Here is a 23,572-nt window from a genome sequence, read left to right as displayed (position 1 = left end):
AATTACAGTTTGTCAATAATTAATGTCGAGCAATAATTAAGATTTAACAATTGTTGCTTACATTTTGCAGCAGCGTCGTAACGCATCGATCGACAACCGTGACAACGCATACGACCACGACGGAAATGACGGAGCCACCACCGCCACCTCCACCGCCGGTGTATCCACCGATGCCCACTCCGCCCAAGAACAACAACAATAAGCGGATTACATCCGAGGCGGCAGAGAATGCCGCGCTTATAATCGGCATTATAGCCGCCGCGTTGATAGCGATAGTCTTGATCATATTGATAATCCTCAAGTTTAAGAATCGGCCGGAAACGAGTTATAAGGTGGATGAAACAAAGACATTCTGCCAGGATCCAAACGCGGCTCTGTTAGGCGCCGCTGGTTCCGGCCAGCCCTTCAATGGCGCCCTGAAAAACGGCGCCAATGGCAGCAAAAGCAACAAGAAACGAGAACTAATAGACATTAAAGAGTGGTACGTGTAAAGGGGGGTATCCACATACTGGGCAGAACATTGCCTTGTGTTTGAGATTTGTGTATAAGGAGTATGGCCAAGGACTTGGCCAAAGTATGTGCACGTCATCTTTCGTCGCTGGAAAGGATCGAGAATTGAATGAAGCAGAGGAGAGTAAACGAACACACAGTCTCTTATGAGTCTCGCACAGGTGTACAAAGAAAATGTACTCGCTGATCAGAGCATTCTCATAGAAGATCCTTGTCTGCTAAGTATTAAACGGGTCTGATCCAATGTACTGAGACTCCAAAGATCTATCTCAATACAACATGAAAAATATCGAGTATTCGCTGAGAGAGTTGCAATGAACAATATTCATGAGGGTGCCTCTGATCAATAGTGAATACGACATAGTTGCGCGTGCGAAAACGATCTTTCCATTACGACTGATGAAGAAGGGCACGTTTAGAAAATTCTCGTAATAGCTTACGGGAAAAACGGTGTAATAAAAGATAGCAGTTAAATAAAAATCCTTTTGCAAAATCTTCTGTGCGAAAAGGATCGAAATGCACGAAAGACGATCAGCGATCTTATCCTTGATAAAGTACATTTTCTAAGAACTTTAAGATCGGGATTAATGGGTCGTATATCTAGGTGGAAAAACTCTTTAAGGAAAATATGATGAGACTATGGTACCGTGGAAATGAAATTTCTCTTTAATTCTAAGGCGAATTGAAATGAAATCGATCGCACTTAGGAAGGTCCGTCGAACTGCTCGCTCTCGCAAAGAGAGCCGCGAGGTACCGATCAACGATCTAGCGCTAATCCTCTTGTTTCCTTGACGCGAAATCTCGAGACAAAATTTAAACATGTGGCAGGAATCAAGCATCGATTGCAAACATTTTAAAAGAATTTTTCTTCCTATTCATTTGTTGTGAATTTTTTGAAGTTACGTTTTTATAAATAACACTTGCTGGCGCTGCTCGATTTTTTGCTATAATAATGGCAAATTGATTTGTCGATTTCGAAACGAAAAGTTAAGGCTTTTCTGCATTGATTTAAAATGATTTTTCCACGAGGAACGAAGAGGAAAAACGAAGACACAAAGATGGTGGAATCATCGTAGGAAATTAAAAAGAAAGAAAATGTTGAAGGTGATATTAGCAGTGACTGATTCGGATGAATCTTAGGAAGCAACTTGCACTGACATAGGCAGGCTATTTTTATTGTTTTACAAATTTTACTTCCAACATCCTCTCAGTGAACGCGACTTAAATCATTCTCAAGTATGTGTGAATATATTAGTTTTGAATTTATGTACAATCTTTACTTTATAGAGCTAAATTATTTATTAAAAGCTAGATGATAAAATGTCCGAGAGTGATTTGTATAATCTTTTAAATAAGATGATATTTTAAGTAAGAAACTAAAAGAATTATGCTATAAATGTTTTATAATATTTAACCGTAATGTTTATTATTGTAAAATTTTATTGATGTTGTATAGGTATGAAAAAATTAATAATTTTATAATATAATATTTATTTATTTAATTTATTATTAATTTAACAAAAAATATAAATATATTTGTGCAGATTTTATTTAAAATATAAAAATATGTACACGAGAAATAAAATTTTTGTTTTAGTATAAAATTATATTTTAGTTAAGAGAAAATATATTATTTAATTATAACTTTTTATATAATAAACATATTTATGTCTATGAATATTGATAAATTATGAGATAAATTATAAAATTTAATATCTCTAAATAAATTTTGTTAATTCTTTGATAGTGAAGGTATTTTCAAACATTGTTTATACACGTAATATCTTGTGATAGTCAAATTTTAAATGGTTTTATTCTACTCTCGACGTGCTGTTTATAAGAATAGATGTTGGAAGTGAAATGTTAGGAATGAAAGCATCATGATGATCGTGTATTCTATCCTATTTATACATTCATTATTGTATAGAAAAGCGACAGATAATATATATGACACACACATACTTATCGATTATGTTATGCGTGTATAAATTGTTTTACTAATTAAATAGATTTTATTAAAGTCTGTTTTGAGCAAAAAATACATGACACATATACCTAAGAGTTCCATTCTCGAAAGATTCGAATGTGAAATAATTTAATGAGGAATGTTAAATTTATCGAGAATATTTGTATTCTTTATGTTTATTATTTATAAATAAGAAATATTGGTTTTATTGATCTTTGCATACTTTTAATATAAAAAATATATAAAATTGCAAAATATTATATTTTCAAGAAATAATTTTATTAAAAAAATAGGATTCATCACTTGGAAAGTTTTTATTAATTTTACAAAAATAGATATTACGAAATTTGTTTAAAATAGCAATTTTTATAAATAAATGTGATTACATTTTAGAAGTGATAGATTACTCTACGTACAAAATTGAAATTAGTTACTTTAGAGACAATATCTTTAATGCAAATTTTAATGTAGTTTACGTATTGTTAAGTGCGAATTAACATACTCACGGTATTCCTCATTCATGTAAATTGCACACTCGAATCCTGTTTCACGCGAGATTGTACGTAAGTGGCTCTTATACATATGGAAAGTATCTGTAAGTAATCCGAGAGGAAGGATAAACTTGATGAATGGATGATTTATATAGCATATACGCAAATATGCTTATACATAAATACAGGGTGTGTGAATGCATTATTGCCAGTACGAGTTAGATTAGGTAATGTTTGATCGAGTCGTATAATGGCATCGAGCGTGATTGCACGGTGCGTCGCAAGTGCATCGAGTCGTTTCTACGAAATTGCATCGTCTCCTCCTAACTGAGATTCACGATACGCTCGTTTTTATACAGGTCGACCTGGGTATCGCGCATTGTTTCTTCTCGGCTATAAACTCTTCAATAAATTTCTCGAAAAACATAGCGTCACGTCATCTCTCTTAACGAAGACTCCAAATTGATTCGGGAATTTATAGACGAGGACCAGCGGTACTTTGATGCATCCTGTATATATAGCTGTGTATGTTGTTAACTTAGTATTACTATTAACAAAGTTAATCGTTGACGTAGTTGGCGATAATAAAGATTTTTTAAAACCTATTCTGTGAAGCTAAGGTCAAACCAGATATGTTAAGGACCGAAAGATAATTTATTATCCCCCCATGCTAGGTTGTATTAACATAGTCGATTAATTATATTAGTAGCAATGTTTAAAAAAATAATTTATAAAAGAAATATGTTGCTCTTATATAAAACAAAGATGTAATTATTATTGTTATTAATATAGATCAATTGACATTGATTTCTAACACAGTGAAAATAATACTTAGTTCACAGAAAACAGAAAAATAATTTATAATTCAGCGGAAAGTGAGATGTTAATAACACAAATTTGCAAGACATGATATAGTTTATTATAAATTTATAATAAGCTATATTATTAATTTATAATTTTCATTTTTATACAATTAATATACTGTTATCGAGTTATTAAAAGAAACTAAAAAAAACTTTCAAAGAAAAAATTAATTAGTTCTTTATTAATTTAATTTAATTTCCATCTAAATTATATAAATTCACAGCAATAGCTGTCTTAGAAAAAAAATTCACGTTTATCTTTACTTTCTCGTAATTACTATATGTACTATATATACTTAATTGTTTTGAGGTAAAATTAATTTCTATTAACGCGACTGGCAATTAACATGGTTAATAGTAATAAGTGTAATAACAAGTCACAAGGCAACATTTTTATCGCAAATAAAGAAGCAATAAATAATAAACGGGACTTATCATTCAAGTTAATCTCAAGCGTGGCAACACATTTAATTTTCGAAGTGTTGCACCGCCCGACTCTCGAGCGTTCGTGACAATTCTCCACATACATAGAAGATCCTGTTCTTTTCGATTTTTTTACGCCTGTACTTTTCCGTTCCAATTACGGAAAGCGTAAAGAAGTACTACTGAGAAAGGAAACAGATCTTCAGTGGGAGAATAGGATGGAAGAGAGTGTGTGCAAATTGTCGTTCAAACGCACCTTTACGCCAGGGATGAGTAAAATACTAAAGTAAAATATATATGTGTATATATATGTATATATATATATATATATATATATATATATATACACACACACACACATATACCAGGAGACGTTCCAAAAGAGATGAATATATGTATATCTCCTAAATATTTCTCACAATTTTCTGCACGCTTGCCCGAGAAACATATAAATAATTACTCAATTGTTGCCTAATACATTACAGAGTTATTATATTGGAGTAAAAGATATTTAAGAGTGGATACGGATTTTCAGTTATACATGAAGGTCTACAGTTCCTGTAATTCTCATCTCCAAATCTTTTACAAGAAAGGTTTATTGACTTTTGGAAAACATATAGTTCTTAACATATTGATCATTTCAAGAAATTTGTTAAAAACATATTTTTTTATGTTTTCGCATAAGAAAAGAATATAAAAGCTCGCTATTTTCTTGTAATATCCCCAAAATTTTTTATTGACAGAATAGTGCGATAGATTGATAAAACGATGAGCGAGCTACCTCTAATATTTGAGGATGGAAATAGTACTTTGCCCATCACTGGTCGAGATTGTCTCTCGGCGATTAATCGAAGGTGAAAGAAAAACGTCCGATTGTTATAAAGTGCTCTCGAATATTTTGTAAGTCCTCCTTCTGTAATGCACTCTTCCTACGAGCGAATCGTCCTTCTTTAGATCACACTGTTCTACAAGATCTTGAAATCGGTTGCTAGTATCAGTGGTTTCTCTATATCTTTCTCTCTCTTTCTCTCTTTCTCTATATCTATATTAACGGCTTATTCGCCGTTTCTCCTTGCGGTGAAATAGCAGATATATGATTAACAAGTCGATACGCATGTATTTCGAAGTAACAATCCTCAGGGAAGAACAATTAACGCGAACAATCGGGATTAATCGATTACTGTCTATTAGCAGCGATAGGTGTTTGCTGATTGCGATTTTTCCGAGAGTTTAATCTCTCTATCAAATACTCTCTATCAAATGATGGTTGTTCTGCTTTAGCTCTACAGATGTACAATCTACAGATGTACAATCCATTGAGAATTTTATTAATCAGGCTTTTAAAGTAGATCTGATTTTTCCGACGAGTAAATTAATCTTCAATAAGATTATGACACCGATAGATTTCAGTGGCAATACGCACTACATAATATTGCAAGCTGACACTTCGAATAAGCTTCTTTAATCGCACAAAAGCTCGGATCTATCACTGAGGCAAGAAAAAAGTGCCACTCTCAATCATCGCGATCCGCATTTTGCACGGATCGTTTTTACGCTTATTAACGAGACACAATAAATCTTAACTTTCTCTCGTCTTCGCTAGACTTGCAATCGTTCACTCTCCCAATCTCCAATCCCCTCGTCTCATCCCTCCCAAAGGTCATTTATGGATAAGCAAATCGGTGTGTGAATTTTATATATATTTATGTGGCTGAACCTTGCGTGGGCAGTTTTAACGATACATCGATAACAACGATATTTCGTGTAAAAAGAAAATTTCTTCAATCTCACGCGTGCGCGCTTTCCTTTAATATAATCGATTGATCTTCAGGTGACCGATACTTCTTGCGAAATGAAAATTGGACTATGACTACTGTTTCCTACACTAATGGTGACATAACTTTCGTGAGGTGGTTAAAAAAAAATTATTCTTCTGTCTGTTCTCTTTTTTCTTTAAGAGAAAACGCTCTTTATCGACAAAAAAACTCTAGACATATTGTTATCACTGCCCTCTGATTCTCTATCTGCATATCCTTCGATGTACTGACAACTAATGTTTATACTACACTAAATTAACTTCTATAAAAATATATTTAGTGAGCAGTGTTTACTCTAACTATTAACTTATATACTATGTCGAACTTAAAAGCGTGTCGCGAATAAGCACTGGAGCAGTCGGGTTCGTCCATAATTGGGTATTAATTTCTATTTACTTTACTCTAAACATAAATAAAAGTGAAGTTTTTATCTAAATTTAGCGATTTGTTTTGCAAAGATGAAATGGGAAAGATATTTTTTAAAAATATTTTTAATTTAAAACGAAAATGAAAGATAAACAAATAAATCTTGATTTAAATAAGAGATGTAACAACTGCATCCAAAATCAAAGATAGGAATCTAATAAATTAGGAAATTGTAATTTATAAATTTCTATTAAATTAAAAAATATAACGCAATTTGATTATTTATAAAAGTAATTATTTTAAAAAGTAATTATTTATAAAAGTAATTATTTATAATAGAGTTGATAACAAACTAGAAATCCTGTATAATAGTCAAGAAGAAATTGTATGAAGATGTCATGATAATTATAAGATATGGTTAATATTGTTTTAGTTAAAATATTTGTTATTAACATAATAATAACTATTATTATATTGTTATTCGCATAAATTTTTTACTATCAATACAATCATTGATAGTGATATTATTTATGTCACGTATTGTGTGTGCATTGTTTGTTATATTGAAATTATAAAATTACGAAAATATTCAGACAAGTTGCTCGAATATTGACGGCTCTAGCAAACGCTTCACATAAACTATCGATTATCCGCCGTAGTATGGCAAGAGTTGAAATTATTACGATTACACAAATCGTAAGAAACAACCGGAGGTATCAGATCGCATCTGAGAATTAATCGCTAATTTTGTAATCTTAACTTTGCTATAGTCTTCATCTGATAAAACAAATATGCATTTCAAAACTCTCTTCGTATATTAAATGTTACAACAAGTTGTAATGAAATATGCAATCGCTACTATAAAGTTTCAAAGAATTATTCTTATGTATAAAAAAGAGGGACTACTGTAAGAATTGCTTTTGTAGTTAAAAATAAAATTATGTTTTTATCGCACGTATTCCAGATTTTTTGGAGATAGTTTTAAAAAGAGTACGAATGATGTCTCAATGAGAATGATACTTTGAATATAATCCTAAACAAATTGTTGCAACATTTGATAAGTAAACCGAGACATCATTGCAGAAGTGCATATTTATTTATGATATGATAAAGTTGCCGAAATGTCACCGCTGTTTAATGGACACATAATACTTGGAATAAGATGAAGAACGATAAGAAACAAACGCTCACTCACAGCTGTATCTAGAGTTGCTATAGCTAGATGGAATTATATTTTACATTGTACAGTCGTATATAAATGCACTATAGTTAGATAGTAAACTACATTCGTGGGCGAAATGGAAACGGAAGGAGAGCGAGCTAAGAGAGACGTGTTATAGAGAATGAAATTGCATTGAAGCGGACACACTTTTGTTGTCGGCTAATTGAGAATTTCATATGACATGTGTATGTATAGTAGAGAGACATATGCAAGAGGCTGATCCGCTGAGAAAATCCGCTGTCGAGTGGATCGTGTTGCGCAAATCGGGGCTACGAGTCACTACAAAAGGAAGGATTACAGTCCAGCAAACATTAACTAACAATAACTTATAGCTAATAGTTACATTTATTATACAGTTATATTGTTGGAGAATTCATCAGCTCAACAATATAACTGTAATATAACGTAGAATAATTATATGTAACACATAATATTTATATTGTTGAGTGAATAATTAAATTAATAGTTACGTTACTGTTAATTGATGTTTGCTAGGAGAAATCGTATACGATATTTAGAATCGAGCAGGAATTAGAAACGGAATTATAAACAATCTTGAGTTCAGATTCGGCTACTACAGGCGCACGATTATGATCGTCTTATCGTTATTGTCTTCGTGTCTATTTGCAAATAATAGATGCAAATATAATGAAATGCAAGTTTCTCTCTTGCGTATCTGCGGCATCGGGAATCAAAATTATCGAGAATTGTATATGCCGGTTTTAATATTGTTTGGTTTCTCGATTCTCGTTAGAATTTATTTATACAAGGGGATACTTTTATTTCTCTAACAAATTTCATCCCCATAATCACATTATCTTGTAGCTCGTTGGTTCTTCGTAAGGACAGGCCTTATTGCGCTAACACGATCCTATGGCGGAAATCGGAATCAGCCGTTCTGTTCCAGGTTACCGTGAAGTATAGATAAAACGTTAAATATATACGAGATAGGCGCATGCGATGCAGTTAGATTTTTTACACGTCAAGGCGAAGGGGTCACGTTTCGTTGGCGTTCGCGTTCTTAAGCGGTGTATATCCTAAGCTACGCCTCGCGAGAGATCGATTACCGTTATTATTTCACCCGGTATATGGTTTTCAAAGACAAACGGAGCTGAGTGAAACGACTATTTTTATATTTATACGATCTTATTTATTTGACTGCAGCGATCGGAGAGCGATAACGTTTAATTTGCATAATTTATTGCTACAAGACGTTTGAGTATCTTTTCGCACAATGCGGGAAAAAACGGGAAGAAATAGGAATGAACTGAGTTCACCGTATCGATTAAATACTGAAATAGCGTTTTCATCAGCTTCGAGGGTGCATTTTCGCGTTAATCTTGTTAAAAAGAAAGAGAAGTACGCAGATACACACGTACACATATACACACATCACATTACATCACACACACAGTGAGTACAGTATTGCGTGCGCACTGACGCATTACAAAATTCTCCTGAGATTGGAGACGTTGTAAATACTTAGGAATAATGCCGTAATTACGAAATTATATGAATAAAGTATTGAAACTGTACACGGAACACTCTTTTCTCCCTTTCAACGTATCGATAACTTTTTTTATGTTTGTATCGATAATTTTCGACGCAAAGCTAAATTTCATTTTCCCAAATCAACGAATCTATGGTACTAAAAATAAAAGTTCTACAAAGATTAATGAAAATTCATGTACAAATGAATAAATGTAAATATATAACAGAAATAATCTCAAGAAACACAAGCTGACGTTATTTGTCATCATTTTGACACCAAAATGACGTCTTTATCGAAATGACAACAGGTAACATCAATTAGTTTCCTGAAAATGGAACGGATAATTCATTGAGGTAAACGGGAACAAGAACCATCTTTTGTTATGCATAGTTTTATTTCGTAAGATGCAAATGTAACATATATATTATTTGTTCTATTAAGTCTACAACCTACCGTTTCTACACAATCACAATCACAAGTTATATCAATCGATAAAAAAGAATTACGTCTCACGATTATATCGTTATTTTACTTGGCGGTCAGCGTGCTTACAATGACTAGATACGATGATATTAACGAGGATGTAGAAGGTGCACGGCGTAACTTGGGCTTTTATCGGCAAAACCCTGGAAAAAACATGACGATAAGAGGACGCTTATATGGTCGGTATGTAAGTGGACGATGTGATGCTGCTCCTCAACAGCGTGTCCGAGGTATGCTGCGCTCCGGAACCCTTGCGAGATGCGCGCTTGTGCGGATGAAGATTTAACGGGGGTAAGTTCGGATGCTCGATTCTCGTCGGGGAACTCACGCGCGGACGAAGAGTTCCTCTCTGAATCGTAAGTATCCCTAAAATCACATGAGATCCATTATGACTCTCTCTCTCTCTAAACGCGCGACATATACAGTGACATTTCTTTTTTATAAAAATTTATTGCGTGTCTATTTATATATTTTATATAAAATCAAACTATTTGATATATTACGTATTTTTAATTACAAAATAAAATTTAAAAAACATTAAAAATATTTCTATATATTGTAGTTAAAGTAACACAAAATGTACGGTAGAGTTTAAGTTTTAAAACTTAAATCAAAATTTTTTCAACAAGTATACTTATATTTTTACAAAATAATAAGTATAGCCAAGTATACTCCTAGTATTAAAAAAAAGAAATACATAGGAAAAAAAAAATACATGAATCAACCCATTGTGTGTACTAAGAATTGCGTTAGAACATTTTTATGTGACGTTAATTAAAGAACATCCGTTGGAAAGACATATTTTAAAAAAATTAATTGTGCTCTTAAAATGCATCGTTGTATCAATCAAGCTATATTACCGGATTCATTCGGTTCCAGAACGTCGTTGAGCTGATAATATTCAGTCTTGATAGACAATGGCTCTTCATAATCTACGAAAGCAGTGTTATCAAAAGCTTTGTCATCCTTTGGACGATTTTGCACTGGACTAATAGCTGGTGGATCGGCATACGTCTAGAAAAGCATTAGTTTATATTTACATATGTTTTACACGAAATGAATTAGTTCTTTAGTTGGATATAATCTTTAGTTGGATATCTGACAAGCAAATATATATTCGAGACATTCCTTATTAAAATATTAACAGGCCAATGGTTCTTAAACAATAAAAACTGAGAATGAAGGGCGATTTTCATTTGAGAAAAAAAAATTTCTATATGGTACAAACAGATAGATAAATATTCATACTTATTCATTGTTAACTACATTTAATTTTATCTCAATTGCGATTTAGTTTAATTTTTCCTTTACAAGATCTGTGACTTAACGATCAGTGATAAAAATATTTAATGTTCAAAATTATTTAAAAATTTATTCTGATGTCTTTGTCAGGGAAAATAAACTCTAAATTGAAATCTAAATTAAAGATTTAGAAAAAAAATAAGCATGTTCATGAGTTAAAGGTCTCACAAAAGAATTTTTTTAGAATGACTACGCACGAAACAGACAATTGTGTAATAACAATAAACATATTGTTAGATTGCCTTGAGTTTTACATGTTCGGTTGGTGTAGTCGTACAGGCGCGTTTATGGAACTGTCCACCCCCGATGGTTTCGTACGTATGCTCCTCCAAATAGTGTCTTGTGGTCCCGCGTGGGGTAAGGGTAGCCCACATAACTCGACTATCTTGCATGGTGTCCGCCGCGCAAGGGTAGAGCACCGCCTCGTTCTGGAGCCTACCATTTTTCGTCTGCATACTGGAGTTTGCATTCGGCATGGAAATCACCCCGCCTTTGCCGTTCCTGTTGCTATTATATTCGTTGCTTGTTTCATTTCATATTTTTTTATGCAAAATTGAATGATATAGAAATTCACAGAGCTAGATTATTCAAATTTGATTTGCGACAATATTATTTTGTTATTAAATAACATTGCAATTAATGTAAGAATTAAATATGATTTGGCTTTTTTAATTTATTGCGGATATATGTATATATATTTTTGTTTATCCGCGATTTTCTTTCAATGTTAGAGTTATAAAAGACGTAAACAATATAATTTATTTTCAATGTCTTTGAAACAAATATAAAAATTTTAAAGATACATGATTCATATTTATAATTTATACTTGTTATTTAATTACTAGTCTGAATTATATTTACTGATATAGCATTTTTTTTAGATTAATTTTCCATGTAAAATAAAATAATACTTACAATTTGCATTTTAAGAGCAACGTCGCAAGCACTATGCCAATAAAAATGACACCAACACATGATGATATTAGAATCAGAAGCCATGTATCGTCAAAGACAGTCCCTAAAAATTTATATATATTATATATATATCTAAATTTAGATATAAAATTTTCAAAAAGTAATAAAATAAAGTTCATAAAGTATAAAATAATTTGATTATCCAGTATTGATGCGTTTATATAAAATGGTTTAATAAAAATTTAAATATATATTAAACCAATTAAGTTTTAGTTTCTCATGTAAATAGTTGTTTTTTTACCAACCTTGTTGAGGCATTTCTATGTATTGAACTCCTTCGGAGCGTCGGTCGCAGAAATGCTTGCAAGGACTGTCATTTAAATGCGGTGGGAATGGCAGGATATCAGAACTCGGATAAAAATCAGAACTTTGTTGAAGAATGGCCGGGAATGGTGGCGGGGGTATGTGAAGGATGTCGGGGGGTGGTTCAAGTGTACAGTAAGCGCAAGTTGAATTCATAATTGTGTCCAATGCTCTCATCTGTAAATTCGTAAAGTAACAAAGCTGATTTAAAATATTTCGATTTATGACAAAAGTAATAATATAAATTGTCAAGAGCTTGAATTTATTATCGAATATATTATTACGAATATATCATTACAATATTTTATACATCTCTCTAATATTTTAAATAATTTTATAAGCCAATACAAAAAGGAACAATTTGAAATGTACAAAAAAATAGAAAATATCACGGAAGTAATGAAATAAAAAATAATTTTTTATAATAACAAAATATAAACCCTATTTTAATTGCTATAGTGTTAATTATCAGATGTTATATGTAACATCAATTAAAAACTTTAAACAGTCTTAATATGTCAGATTTCAAAATACAACTCTATTTATTTTACATGCCGCAAGTTTTGATATATATAATTTTATATATTTTATATATGTTTGTGACGTTTGTGTATGTATTTTAATTCTACAAATATTTTTTGTATTATACAACATATAAAATTATAAATAAAATTCCAGTTTAAATTCTAATCGACACAAATTACGGACCGCCTAAATACGTTTTATATAGCTAAATTATTGATACCATTATTTTAGAAATAATTTCTAATCTATTTTTGTCGAAACTTTTTTTAACGTTTTTCTAAATAAACTTAATAATTAATAAATATACAACAAGTTTTATAAAAATTATACTAAAGATTAAAATAATTTTTTATATATATAAATAATAAATTTATATATATATATATATGTTTTTTTTATTTTTAAATATGTATACATGTATATATTTGTATCTAAACTTAAACATAAACAAATAAAATAACATATAAAAATATAAGTATTATCACAATATACTAAGGAAATATCACAAAAAGAGTATTTAATACAAAAAATACAACATTAAATTAAATCGTAATAAATTAAACTAAACAAATATATATAAAACCTTCTCAAAAGTAATGTGACAACGTTAAATCTCCAGTCACTCTTTCATTCCATTTCCTTTCTCGTCTCTTCGATTGTGTTTCAGCCTATACACCTTCGAGCCAAGCACCGATCTTACGCAAAACAAGCCGAGGATGTTCAAGTAAATTCGTCCATTTTCCACGCGTCACAGATCACTTCGTACGAACACAATCAAGAAAAATATGACCGTGATAAGAAAATTCACTCTTACCATTGAGCACTAGCCCCGTGCAATTCTGATATCTGAGGGTATCTCAGACTGGTGCAGGGCGCACGCGCGTTTTTATTGAACGTAAATGACAAACCATAGCCAGTTACAAGTGAGCTATACGCACCTAAATCCTAAATTCCAATGTAAAAGCTATCCTATTATATGTGAAAAGTGTATCTTTCATTTGATGTTTCTTTCATAGTACTTTTGAGTGGATTCCATTATATATTTACTGTAATAATATTTACGTCTTCATTTTTTAGATAAAACAACGTTAATACAGATTTCAATCGTGATTATTTATAAAAAATTAATTAGAGGAGTAATTATTGAATGCTAATTTCTATACAAAATGAAACATTTTATTGATGATAATATAAAAAATCTGTATCCCATTTACCGATAAAATATAATTCAAGACCGATAGACTTGGGAAATTTACGTAACTACTGAAATTATATAGTTTATAATGTAATGTTAATTTTATAATTTATTACTATCTTGATAATGTTTTGTAAACATATCTATAAATCAATAATATTCATTTTTTATTTAAAACTGCATTTTCGTTAGTATTATTAATGCTTAATTTTTTCTTGTAAACGATAAATAAAAAAATTTTCACGAATATAATTATATCATATATGTATGTTTATTTATGAAACATCTATATATAATAATAAATAATGAATTTTTATATGACACTGTATTATAATTTCTCGATAGATATTTATCGACAATCGAAAAATTTATATCGACAGAAATGTCGAAATGTCGATATTTTTCAATTTTTAAAATGCTAAAACTGACATTGTCGGTTACAAAAAATTACTTGTTATCTCTTCAGATACATTTTATAAACATATCTAAAATTAAATTTTATCAGATGGGGGACATCAATTAAAAAAAAAATGAATTAATTAAGAAGTGTATTAGAGTGATTTAGTTCTACAAAAGCAACAGTCACTCTGTAATTCTCTAGACCAACAATTTAAATAAAATATTCAAAGACAGGAAAATAAAAATAAAGTTCAATTTGTAAATATTTAATATTTTACTCCATACATGTCATCATTTCTCGCTTTTAACCGTTAGTGATTTTAGACTCTTTACTGTGTAAGCATTGTTACAAGAAGTAGGAGATTTAAGTCAACTTAGCTAAATAATCGTTACTAATAGCTATTTTAAAAAAACTCATTTAAATTAACACATTTTACAAAGTAAGTAACAATATAAAGTATTATTATTATCAGATTAAAGCGTAACACATTTTATGCGTAACATATCTTTTAATTAAAGTGCATAAATAACCTTTCATGTAATGTTGTTTAATTAATTAAGAACGTTTAATTTAGGTTAATAAAACCTTGGAAAATATTTGATATTATTCACTTTTTTCCATTGTCATTGTAAGTACGAGAACAATTGGATAAAACAGGATTATTTTAAATTTTGTTTAAACTGACAACTCTAAATTCATATATTATGAAAATTTGTATAAAAGATCAACGTAGATTTGATTTTATAACTTTTATAAGATATTTTATGTAATAGAAACTGGTATTCATAAAAATGATTCATTTCAAAATATCCGCACCAGGCAGGATGAGCTTATTTGGTGAACATGCGGTAAAGCATAAAAAAAATAGTATAACAGCTAGCATAGATTTACGTACCATGATGACATTCACCGATTTATCGCACTTGCCTTCAAAAAACAATATTGAAATAGACTTTCCTCAAATCTACTTACATCTTAACATACCTTTACAAGAATTTCTAAAATTCTACAACAAGTCCATCCAAAATATAACGCTACTGCGTGAGCAGATTGTACGATTCACAAACAGTTTATACAGTCCATGTCATCGGAAGGAAATTGTACAAACATTTTATTATTTGCTTGTTTATATCTTATACAAAGAGCAAATTACTATATCATCTTTCAAAATATATGTATCCACAAAATTTATGATTGACGAGGAATTCGCCTGTCTGTCATCATTCACAGTATGTCTCACGGCATGCTTATTACATTGGTCACGTGTACAAAAGGGTATTACAGGTAAATTTCAAAACACTGATTTCCAAAAGATCCAATCATATGCCGCACGCTGCGAAGAAATTTCTCCCGCATCTGGGATGATCGACGTAACTGCTTGTGTATATGGCTCAATAATAGAACATCGAATAGGAATAATGACTTTAATTTCATTGCATAAAATGCCAAAAATAATGATTCTATTAATTGATTCAAAAGTAACGCAAAATCTAGATTGTCAGACACAACGAGTGACAGAGTTAATGAATATCTTTCCCACAATTGGCAACCTTATTTTAAAGAACATTGATATTGTAACAATCATGGCTCATAATATACTTAGAAAAATTAATAAAATGTACAATGTTAATAATATCTCATTGAAACATATTTCTCAGAAAAATGAGGAATTAAATGTAAGTCTTCTTACGTAAGTCAAAAAACATTATTCTCTTACATTTATATTTCCCTTATGAAAAAAAGCATGAAAAAAGCTGAAAATTGTATAACACTCAATACTTTTTCAAAATTTTCAGTGTTTTTTCCGTAAGAGTATGTGTAGCTGCGTCTTTCAGTTTTTATTTTCAAATTTTTTTTACACTAGTTTTTATGTGAAAATTTCGATGACATCGTTACAAACTTAACTTACTTTTTTACACTTTTCTTTCACAGATTTACATTAATCACAACCAAAAATTATTACAAATGTTAGGTGTATCGTATGACCGTCTGGATAAAATATGTGCAATAGCACAAAAATTTAAATTATTCGGAAAATATACAGATATTGGAAATGGTAGATACGCATACATTTGGTGCCCGCTATATACAAATAAAGAAATATTCATTGAGCTTCTGTGGGACGAATTGAAGAAATACGATTGCGATATCATGAAAGTGTATTTGAGTTGTTGCGGAGTGAAAATTGAATCGGAAATTGAATCAGCTTGTAGCAAAGAAGCAGTTGTGTGTTGCGATGAACATTCTAATAAATGATTAAATATACGAGTAAGTATTATATCAAATAAATAACGATGTTCTTCATTTATCAAAAATAATAATGTTTCTTTGCGTATTGTAAACGATCGTTAACATGTATACTTTTTATAAATATGTAAATAATCGCGAATTATCGTTGTCGTTATCACATAATATAACGTACTTTTATGGCTTTATGCATACCAAAATAAATGTTTTTTTATTATGTTGCTAAACATAACAAAAAAAATTATTTATATAAAATTATTTAAATTATTTAAATTTAAATTATTTTATTATTTATATTTTTTAAATGATTCACATAGTAAAAAATTTTTTGTACTATTATCTGCTAAAAATATGCAAAAATCAAATATCTTTAATAGATAAATTTAAATATAAATATGTTTCAAAATTCACTGAAAGAAAATCTTGTATAGAAAGTATATAGAAGAACAGAAGCTGGTTTGCTATACTTAGCGCATTCATTTCTAATATAATGCAATTTATACGAGAGAGAGAGAGAGAGAGAGAGAGAGAGAGAGAGAGAGAGAGAGATATTTATTATTTATTAGTTTCGAAATACTTTTCCTAATCCAATTCATAAAATTTAAGCGTAATAAATACATCACTTAATAATTCTCTGTAATCAACTTTTTAATAAAAATAAAAATTGTTTTTTTAACCTCGCAATTTGTAGTAATAGTGTAATTAAAAAATTTGTAATATGATTAAATTAAAATATAATTTTGCAACAAATTTGAATTAATATTTCGTTATTTTTTATAATCATTATAATATATTAATATTAATGACAAAGTATACAAGTATAATAATTTATAATTACATGAATTTTAATTAATGCTACAATATCTTTTAATATAATATTATACACATATGTGTATATATATATGTATATGTATATATATATATATATATATTTATACGTATACAATACATTTAAATACAAAATTACGATATTTTTATATCAAACTTATACTTGTTTATGATACGATATTGAATGAACATTCGCATTAACAAGATATAAGGTATTTCTGCTATCACAGACAATATGTAAGAGCAAAAATAACTAATCACAATATATCCCACACCCGTAACCATCTGAAAATAAAAATTAAAAAGGAATAAATACATTTTTTAAATCAATTTCTTAAGTTAAGAATTTTAAATGTTCGTATGTTTACTATAAATAAAAATTCAAAGTGAACTGTTGTTTCACGGCTTAAGTAAATCGATCGTATGATAACAGGATGTAAAAGATAAGCACAATACGTGAGTCTGCTAAATGGAACCCAGATTTTAAATGATAAAGATCGAGTAATAATGTCTGTAACAAAAGCAAGCGTATATTATTATTAATACATGTTTTTAAATTAAAACACTAATTAAAAAATAATACGTTACTTATGAAAATATGCCAATTTAATATAATATAACTACATATTAATAAATAAACGAACCTCCATTTTTAATAAAAGATATTATTATAATTAATGCTATAGGTATTGCCCAGAATATTTTGTACAATGCAATATAAATTGCAGTAGCCAAAACGGACATGTGTCTCTCATAAAGACTAAATACAAAAACATAGCAAGCGCTAGCAAGACACCAACACGAAATTACAATTTTCTGAAATATATATTAAGTTATTATAAAACGTTTCTATTTATTTGTTTTTAATTAATTTATAAAAAAAATTAGTAAGTTACAATTTATAAATATTTCAATAATTATATTTTTATCAGAGAAAAATCAATAATTATTAAAATGTTCGAATACATTTAGAAAATTTATTATTTAAGACAATAGAAAATAAGCATGTTATTCCGCAATGCTATCAAAGAAACGAGAATTATTCACTTTTTCGAATTATTTAAAATGTGTTTGCCAAATCAAAGATGCCAAACCTCATAAAAAAATAATGTATACATGATTGAAAGACTAATCAAAAACGTTTTTTCCTGATATAAATTTTATTAAACATTAAACCAAGTGCATTGAAAAGCAAATCAAGTATATCAATGAATGACGTACTTGTGGATTTTCTATTGTTATTTTAATCAATTTTTATAATGCGCATTTTGGATAATTATTAACTATACCTTATAATTTTTATTGAACTTATACGTTGAACTATAAAAATAGAAATAATACTTTACCTTTTTTAAGATCAAATTTTTTGTTAAAATATAACCTGTAATTATTCCAATAATGTATGGACTTATTCTGAACCATGGTAAGAAGTAAAAGACATCTCTAAACTCTTTCGAACGTTCATTGAATCTATAACAATATAAAATAAAAAGACCGCTTTCTTAATTCATTCTTGCAAACAAAATATGTTAATAACTTACGTCTGAAATGGTACAATTTCATAAACGTAAGAAGTATAACCGCTAAGAATAATTGAGCCAATTAAAAGTGCACCCAATATCGTAACAGCGGTGTAGAAATATCTGAAATTCGTAATATGTACGTATTTGAGAATTTATTTGATAAACATATTAGACTTTTGTCAATAGCTTTACTTACGCAGTCGATAAAATCAATAATGTCATAGCAATTACATACAATTGCATGTCATTAGCTATATACCAGCTCCAACTCATGCACTGTATACATAATACAAATTTTAGAATAAAAATTTTAATGTTTCCTAATAAATTTTTAACCTGATTATAATTAAGCGCGTTCGTACCATTGCATCAAGACCAAAAAAATTATTTATGTATAGAAGATTTCTCCACCAATACTTAGCGCAAGTTTCATGCGACTTTTCGCTCACATAAAATTGGGACGTCTTATCAAACCAAACCGAGCTTAATTGAAATATACCTAACACCATCATGTAAGCCGGTGTCAGTCTTAAAAATAAAATAATAATAGCAAGAATTTCATTACAATTACTGTATTATTTTTTCTTGTTGCTCATATTAATAAAGTAAACATCGTAACATACCGAATAAATCTTTTTATTATATGAACAAATAATTCAATTAACTTTTCTCTATTAGTCGACTCAAGTCTTTTGTTCATTTTGCTCATCAAATATATATAAGTCACTAAACATCCGCTTAAAAGAAAATAAAAGTCGATTGATACAATTCTAATACCAACTATATAATTGTTAAGATGGTAAAACTGTCTCCTCCACACCCATATTTTATTGTCTGTGTACACAAAATAATTTTCATTATGCATAAAAAACTTAGAAATCCATTCAAATGTATTTTTAATTATTTACCAATAAAATCCATTGCATAAACAATTGTATGGGACATGATTATGCAACACATGCCTAGAAATCTTACGCCATGGAGGGCGGATATTGTACCAGTATCTAATTTTGTGCAAAATATTTCTTTCGTATTTGTATAAACGGAGAAACATATTAAGATGCCTCCAATTATATTTTCTTGATGTGAAAACAAATTTATTTTCGTATTTATATCCTTGGATACGTATTTCACATCTGAATCACAATTCTGAATTTCTAATAGTACATTAATATAGAAATCAAGATGCTTTTTAATTAAGTAAAAATAATATTAAATGAAACTATTTATACAAATAAAATTACGTAAGTAGAATTATAGTTACACAAAAAAAAACTTTATATTATTGATTATTACTAAAACAATTAAAATTGTTGATTTAAAATCTATTTAACAATTTGAATAAGAAAAATGTGCATCTGATTTGTTAAAGACATATTAAGCGTATTAAAACTCGAAGTAGTCTACTAAAATGAAAAGTATTTTTAGAGATTTTGAGTATAATGCTTACTGCCATTATTTGTTGCATTTTCCTTCATATGTTTTTGATGAACGAATATATCATATAATGTTCCAATTGTTACCATAAAAAAAGTAAACGCCAAGGCTATACTACAAACAAAATATTTCTGTATTAATTCTTTATCGCTCTCTTATTAATTTATATAGGCATTTTATTTATATTGGATTCATTAAGTCATTGAATTTTTTGAAAATTAGAGAATTATTAGAATGTCAACATTTTATGAATTATAATTCACTTTATCAGAGCGAGGAGCAGTCTGATACTCAAAAGAAATTCGTAAGAATTATATTTTCGCATTTGTAAAATTTATTTCTAGCTGATTTTATATAGATCATGTTTTTATCAACATTAAGAAAACGCAAGTTAAGAAAACGCGATTAGTTTCCGAAAAATAAGAATGTATCTCTTTAAACTATGTCAATATCGGTGATTTTCCTTTACTAATTCTGACTTACTTCAATAAAAATTATTTTAAATATTGCATCTCTCTTTTACTTATCTTATTATTGTGAAATAATTGCTATTTATATTTTTTTCGAGACGTACCCGACCAAAAATAAGGCATTGCTGGATAGCCATTCATTATTATCTTTTAGATTTTTAACTTGAATTAATTGGAAATCCACGGAATAAAGATCATCAATTAAAGTAATTTTATTATGAAATACTCTTTCCAAAATAAGAATTACTTCATTTATAGTGCACGATGCTGGTAAACAAAGTCCGAGCGAAATCACATCCTAAAATAAATTTTCTATTTAAAACATGTTCCTTATGATATGAAGATCTCATAAACTTACCTCGTTAAATACATTTACATAATATTTAAGAGTACTATTATGTCTCAGATGAGCAACGAAGTAATTTACTTCGAAAGGCGGAAACTCTTTATGCGGATCACGATATAGCGTAATATTTGATATTTTCTGTTCTGCGATCTGTAAAGGAGCCGTATTCATCGTATCGAGACACTGGCTACGACTACCTAGCCAATAAGTATTACCATACAGAAAACCTGATTCAAATCCGCCACTGGAATCTAACACTAAAAGATGAAAATTAAGTTGTTATTATTTATACAAAATCAATATGTAGTAATTTTACTACTGTTACTCAAATATCCTTGAATATTTATATTAATTATACAAAAGAGTACCAAAAAGATCATTATACGTTTTGCATTATTGAAATTTTTAGATACCTATTAATATTGTCTTAATATAATATATCATTATATTCTTGTTTTCATAAAATCGTATTCTATAAAAAAGAATATCACAGATAGATGATAATGATGCAAAAAAGTTATGTAATCTAAACAATATTTATGTTACAAACAATATTTATGATACATTTTACGAAGAAGTTCTTAAAAACTTAGCAAAAAAATAGTAAAATATTATTATATTATATAATACGAATTTTATTACACAAAATTATTATTTATTATATGAAATTGTAACACCACTAATTTATAATCTTTTAACATTTTACTTTTTTTTTACAAGTCATATATGTCTATATCTTTTTTTTACAGGGGTTGCACTAATATTATCTACATTAATTCAAATTAAATTTCACTTAAATTAATTTAAATCTTTAGTAGAACTGTTAAATATAGACTGAACGCTAATGGAATTGCTCTTGACTAATTTTCCTGTCCTTGATCAGATATGTTATCCATATTTATGATTATTATCCTAAATGTGCATACTTTTCAAGCTCCATGGTATTCGTTGATCAACAGCATTTCGAAAATTCTGTAATTCCTTTCCACATTTTGTCGAGCTGAGATCATTTTTCGAAGCAATGATATAAGCAGGCAGTGTCTGAACACGAGTAATTTCATGAGTATATGCAGAGACACAAAACAACGTAGTTAGGTTTGTCAAAACACATAAAATAAACACAAGTTGCCGTTGCTTCATAATGCTTTAATCTGTAAGAATCACTTCTATTTCTTCATTTTTGATAAATATCTATGTACAACAATCATAAAATTATTTTTAAATTGCAGAAGAGCAAGATAGTTTTATAACAAAATTTTTTACTGCACAAGTGTGTATTACTGCACAGTACTGCACATAACTTTTTCATAAGTATGTAACTATTAACCCTCAATCTGCACAACTGTCAAAATATACGATGACAGCAGCAGAGAAAAGATGAAATCACAATAAACTTCGATGTATTCGAGTATCGATTTAATATGCCCTTTTTAGTAAATCATATCTCCTTTTATTTCTAGAAATAAATATTTTATTAATAAAATTATATATTTATTCATATAACAAAGAAATACGTAAATAAAGTGTCTCAAGACTGTAACGTAAATATACATTAAGATTGATATTCATAGTCGGTTCTTATTTTAAAACCGTCTTAAATAATGTCTTAAATCGCTAATGCAGCCCTCTGATTGGTTCCTGACTACTTAAGACAATCTTGAATATAAGATCTGATTATGAATACCGGCCTTACGACAAAAATTTTAAGAATTTAATTTTAATGATATTTTAGTAAATTCTATATTTTTATATTTTGTAAATTTATATAAATATCCAGTTTTGTAATTTGAGTGCCAAAATAATTTTTAGTCTTGAAATGCAATCATACACAGAATTAAGGTAATAATATCACAAATTATATAAATTGACAAACAATTTAATAATATTGTTGCTAATAAGCACTTTGGAAAACTGTAAATAACTTAATGCTAATAAACATCTTTAAAACTATAAATAATTTATTGCAAAAAAATATTATCTTAACTAGGATTTGAATTTGGACTTCCCTACATTTCGTGACATGTGCTTAAAAAATATATAAATGTATAAAAATATTCTCACAATAAGTAAAAAAAAATGTATTATTATTTATGTTAATCACTCTAGCGAAAAATTATGTACATATCACACTTGCGTATACGATATCCACGACATTTTTTAAGTCATCACTATTTCAAAGTCCTTGTACGACTAAGCTCGTGCTCTACACTACAAGTAGAGCAAACCAATGGTTTTTTTCCTAACTTGTTACTATATAGGCAATCTTTATAATTATAGTTAATGTATTGATGTTTACTACTACATATGTATATATATTACTTATATAAAATAACTAGGTTTTATATTAATTAACAATAAAAAATTAATTAAAAATATATATCGAGTATA

The 23,572-nt window shown here is 29.0% G+C and overlaps 3 protein-coding genes across 10 annotated transcripts in view; 1 reads left to right on the top strand and 2 right to left on the bottom strand.

The window, feature by feature from the left end:
• The window catches only part of Nrx-1 (neurexin 1), a 235,051-nt gene extending 225,858 nt beyond the window's left edge, over positions 1–9,193 (top strand). For all 5 annotated transcript variants that reach the window (XM_087408980.1, XM_087408981.1, XM_087408979.1 and 2 more), the window contains one exon: positions 71–9,193. In XM_087408980.1, the coding sequence (XP_087265106.1) occupies positions 71–491 (421 nt within the window). In that variant the 3' untranslated portion in view covers positions 492–9,193. The remainder of the gene's footprint in view (positions 1–70) is intronic.
• A 332-nt stretch (positions 9,194–9,525) lies between these two features.
• Positions 9,526–13,630, bottom strand: LOC105150792 (uncharacterized). 4 transcript variants are annotated; one of them, XM_011064111.2, is made up of 6 exons: positions 13,553–13,630; positions 12,156–12,390; positions 11,851–11,953; positions 11,178–11,442; positions 10,494–10,647; positions 9,526–9,999 (listed from the first exon to the last, which is right to left on the bottom strand). In XM_011064111.2, exons 1-6 carry the CDS (start codon positions 13,553–13,555, stop codon positions 9,806–9,808), a joined length of 954 nt encoding a protein of 317 aa, XP_011062413.1. In that variant the 5' UTR covers positions 13,556–13,630; the 3' UTR covers positions 9,526–9,805. The 4 variants fall into 4 exon arrangements, with proteins under 4 accessions (XP_011062413.1, XP_011062417.1, XP_011062416.1 ...); XM_011064115.2 differs by having other exon boundaries at positions 11,190–11,442; XM_011064114.2 differs by having other exon boundaries at positions 13,439–13,586.
• Positions 13,374–23,394, bottom strand: LOC105150814 (nose resistant to fluoxetine protein 6). The gene is made up of 13 exons (XM_087408987.1): positions 22,111–23,394; positions 21,197–21,441; positions 20,943–21,136; positions 20,382–20,482; positions 19,840–20,088; positions 19,555–19,765; positions 19,294–19,459; positions 19,128–19,207; positions 18,950–19,051; positions 18,755–18,878; positions 18,053–18,224; positions 17,777–17,919; positions 13,374–17,693 (listed from the first exon to the last, which is right to left on the bottom strand). The coding sequence occupies exons 1-13, from the start codon at positions 22,322–22,324 to the stop codon at positions 17,544–17,546; spliced, it is 2,151 nt and encodes a 716-aa protein (XP_087265113.1). The 5' UTR covers positions 22,325–23,394; the 3' UTR covers positions 13,374–17,543.
• Between the last annotated feature and the right edge of the window lie 178 nt (positions 23,395–23,572).

This window comes from Acromyrmex echinatior, chromosome 8 (genome assembly GCF_024713525.1).
Source record: "Acromyrmex echinatior isolate Ae372 chromosome 8, ASM2471352v2, whole genome shotgun sequence".
Lineage (NCBI taxonomy): Eukaryota > Metazoa > Arthropoda > Insecta > Hymenoptera > Formicidae > Acromyrmex > Acromyrmex echinatior.
Note: the sequence above shows the minus strand (reverse complement) of the source record. Positions and strands in the feature narration are given on the sequence as shown.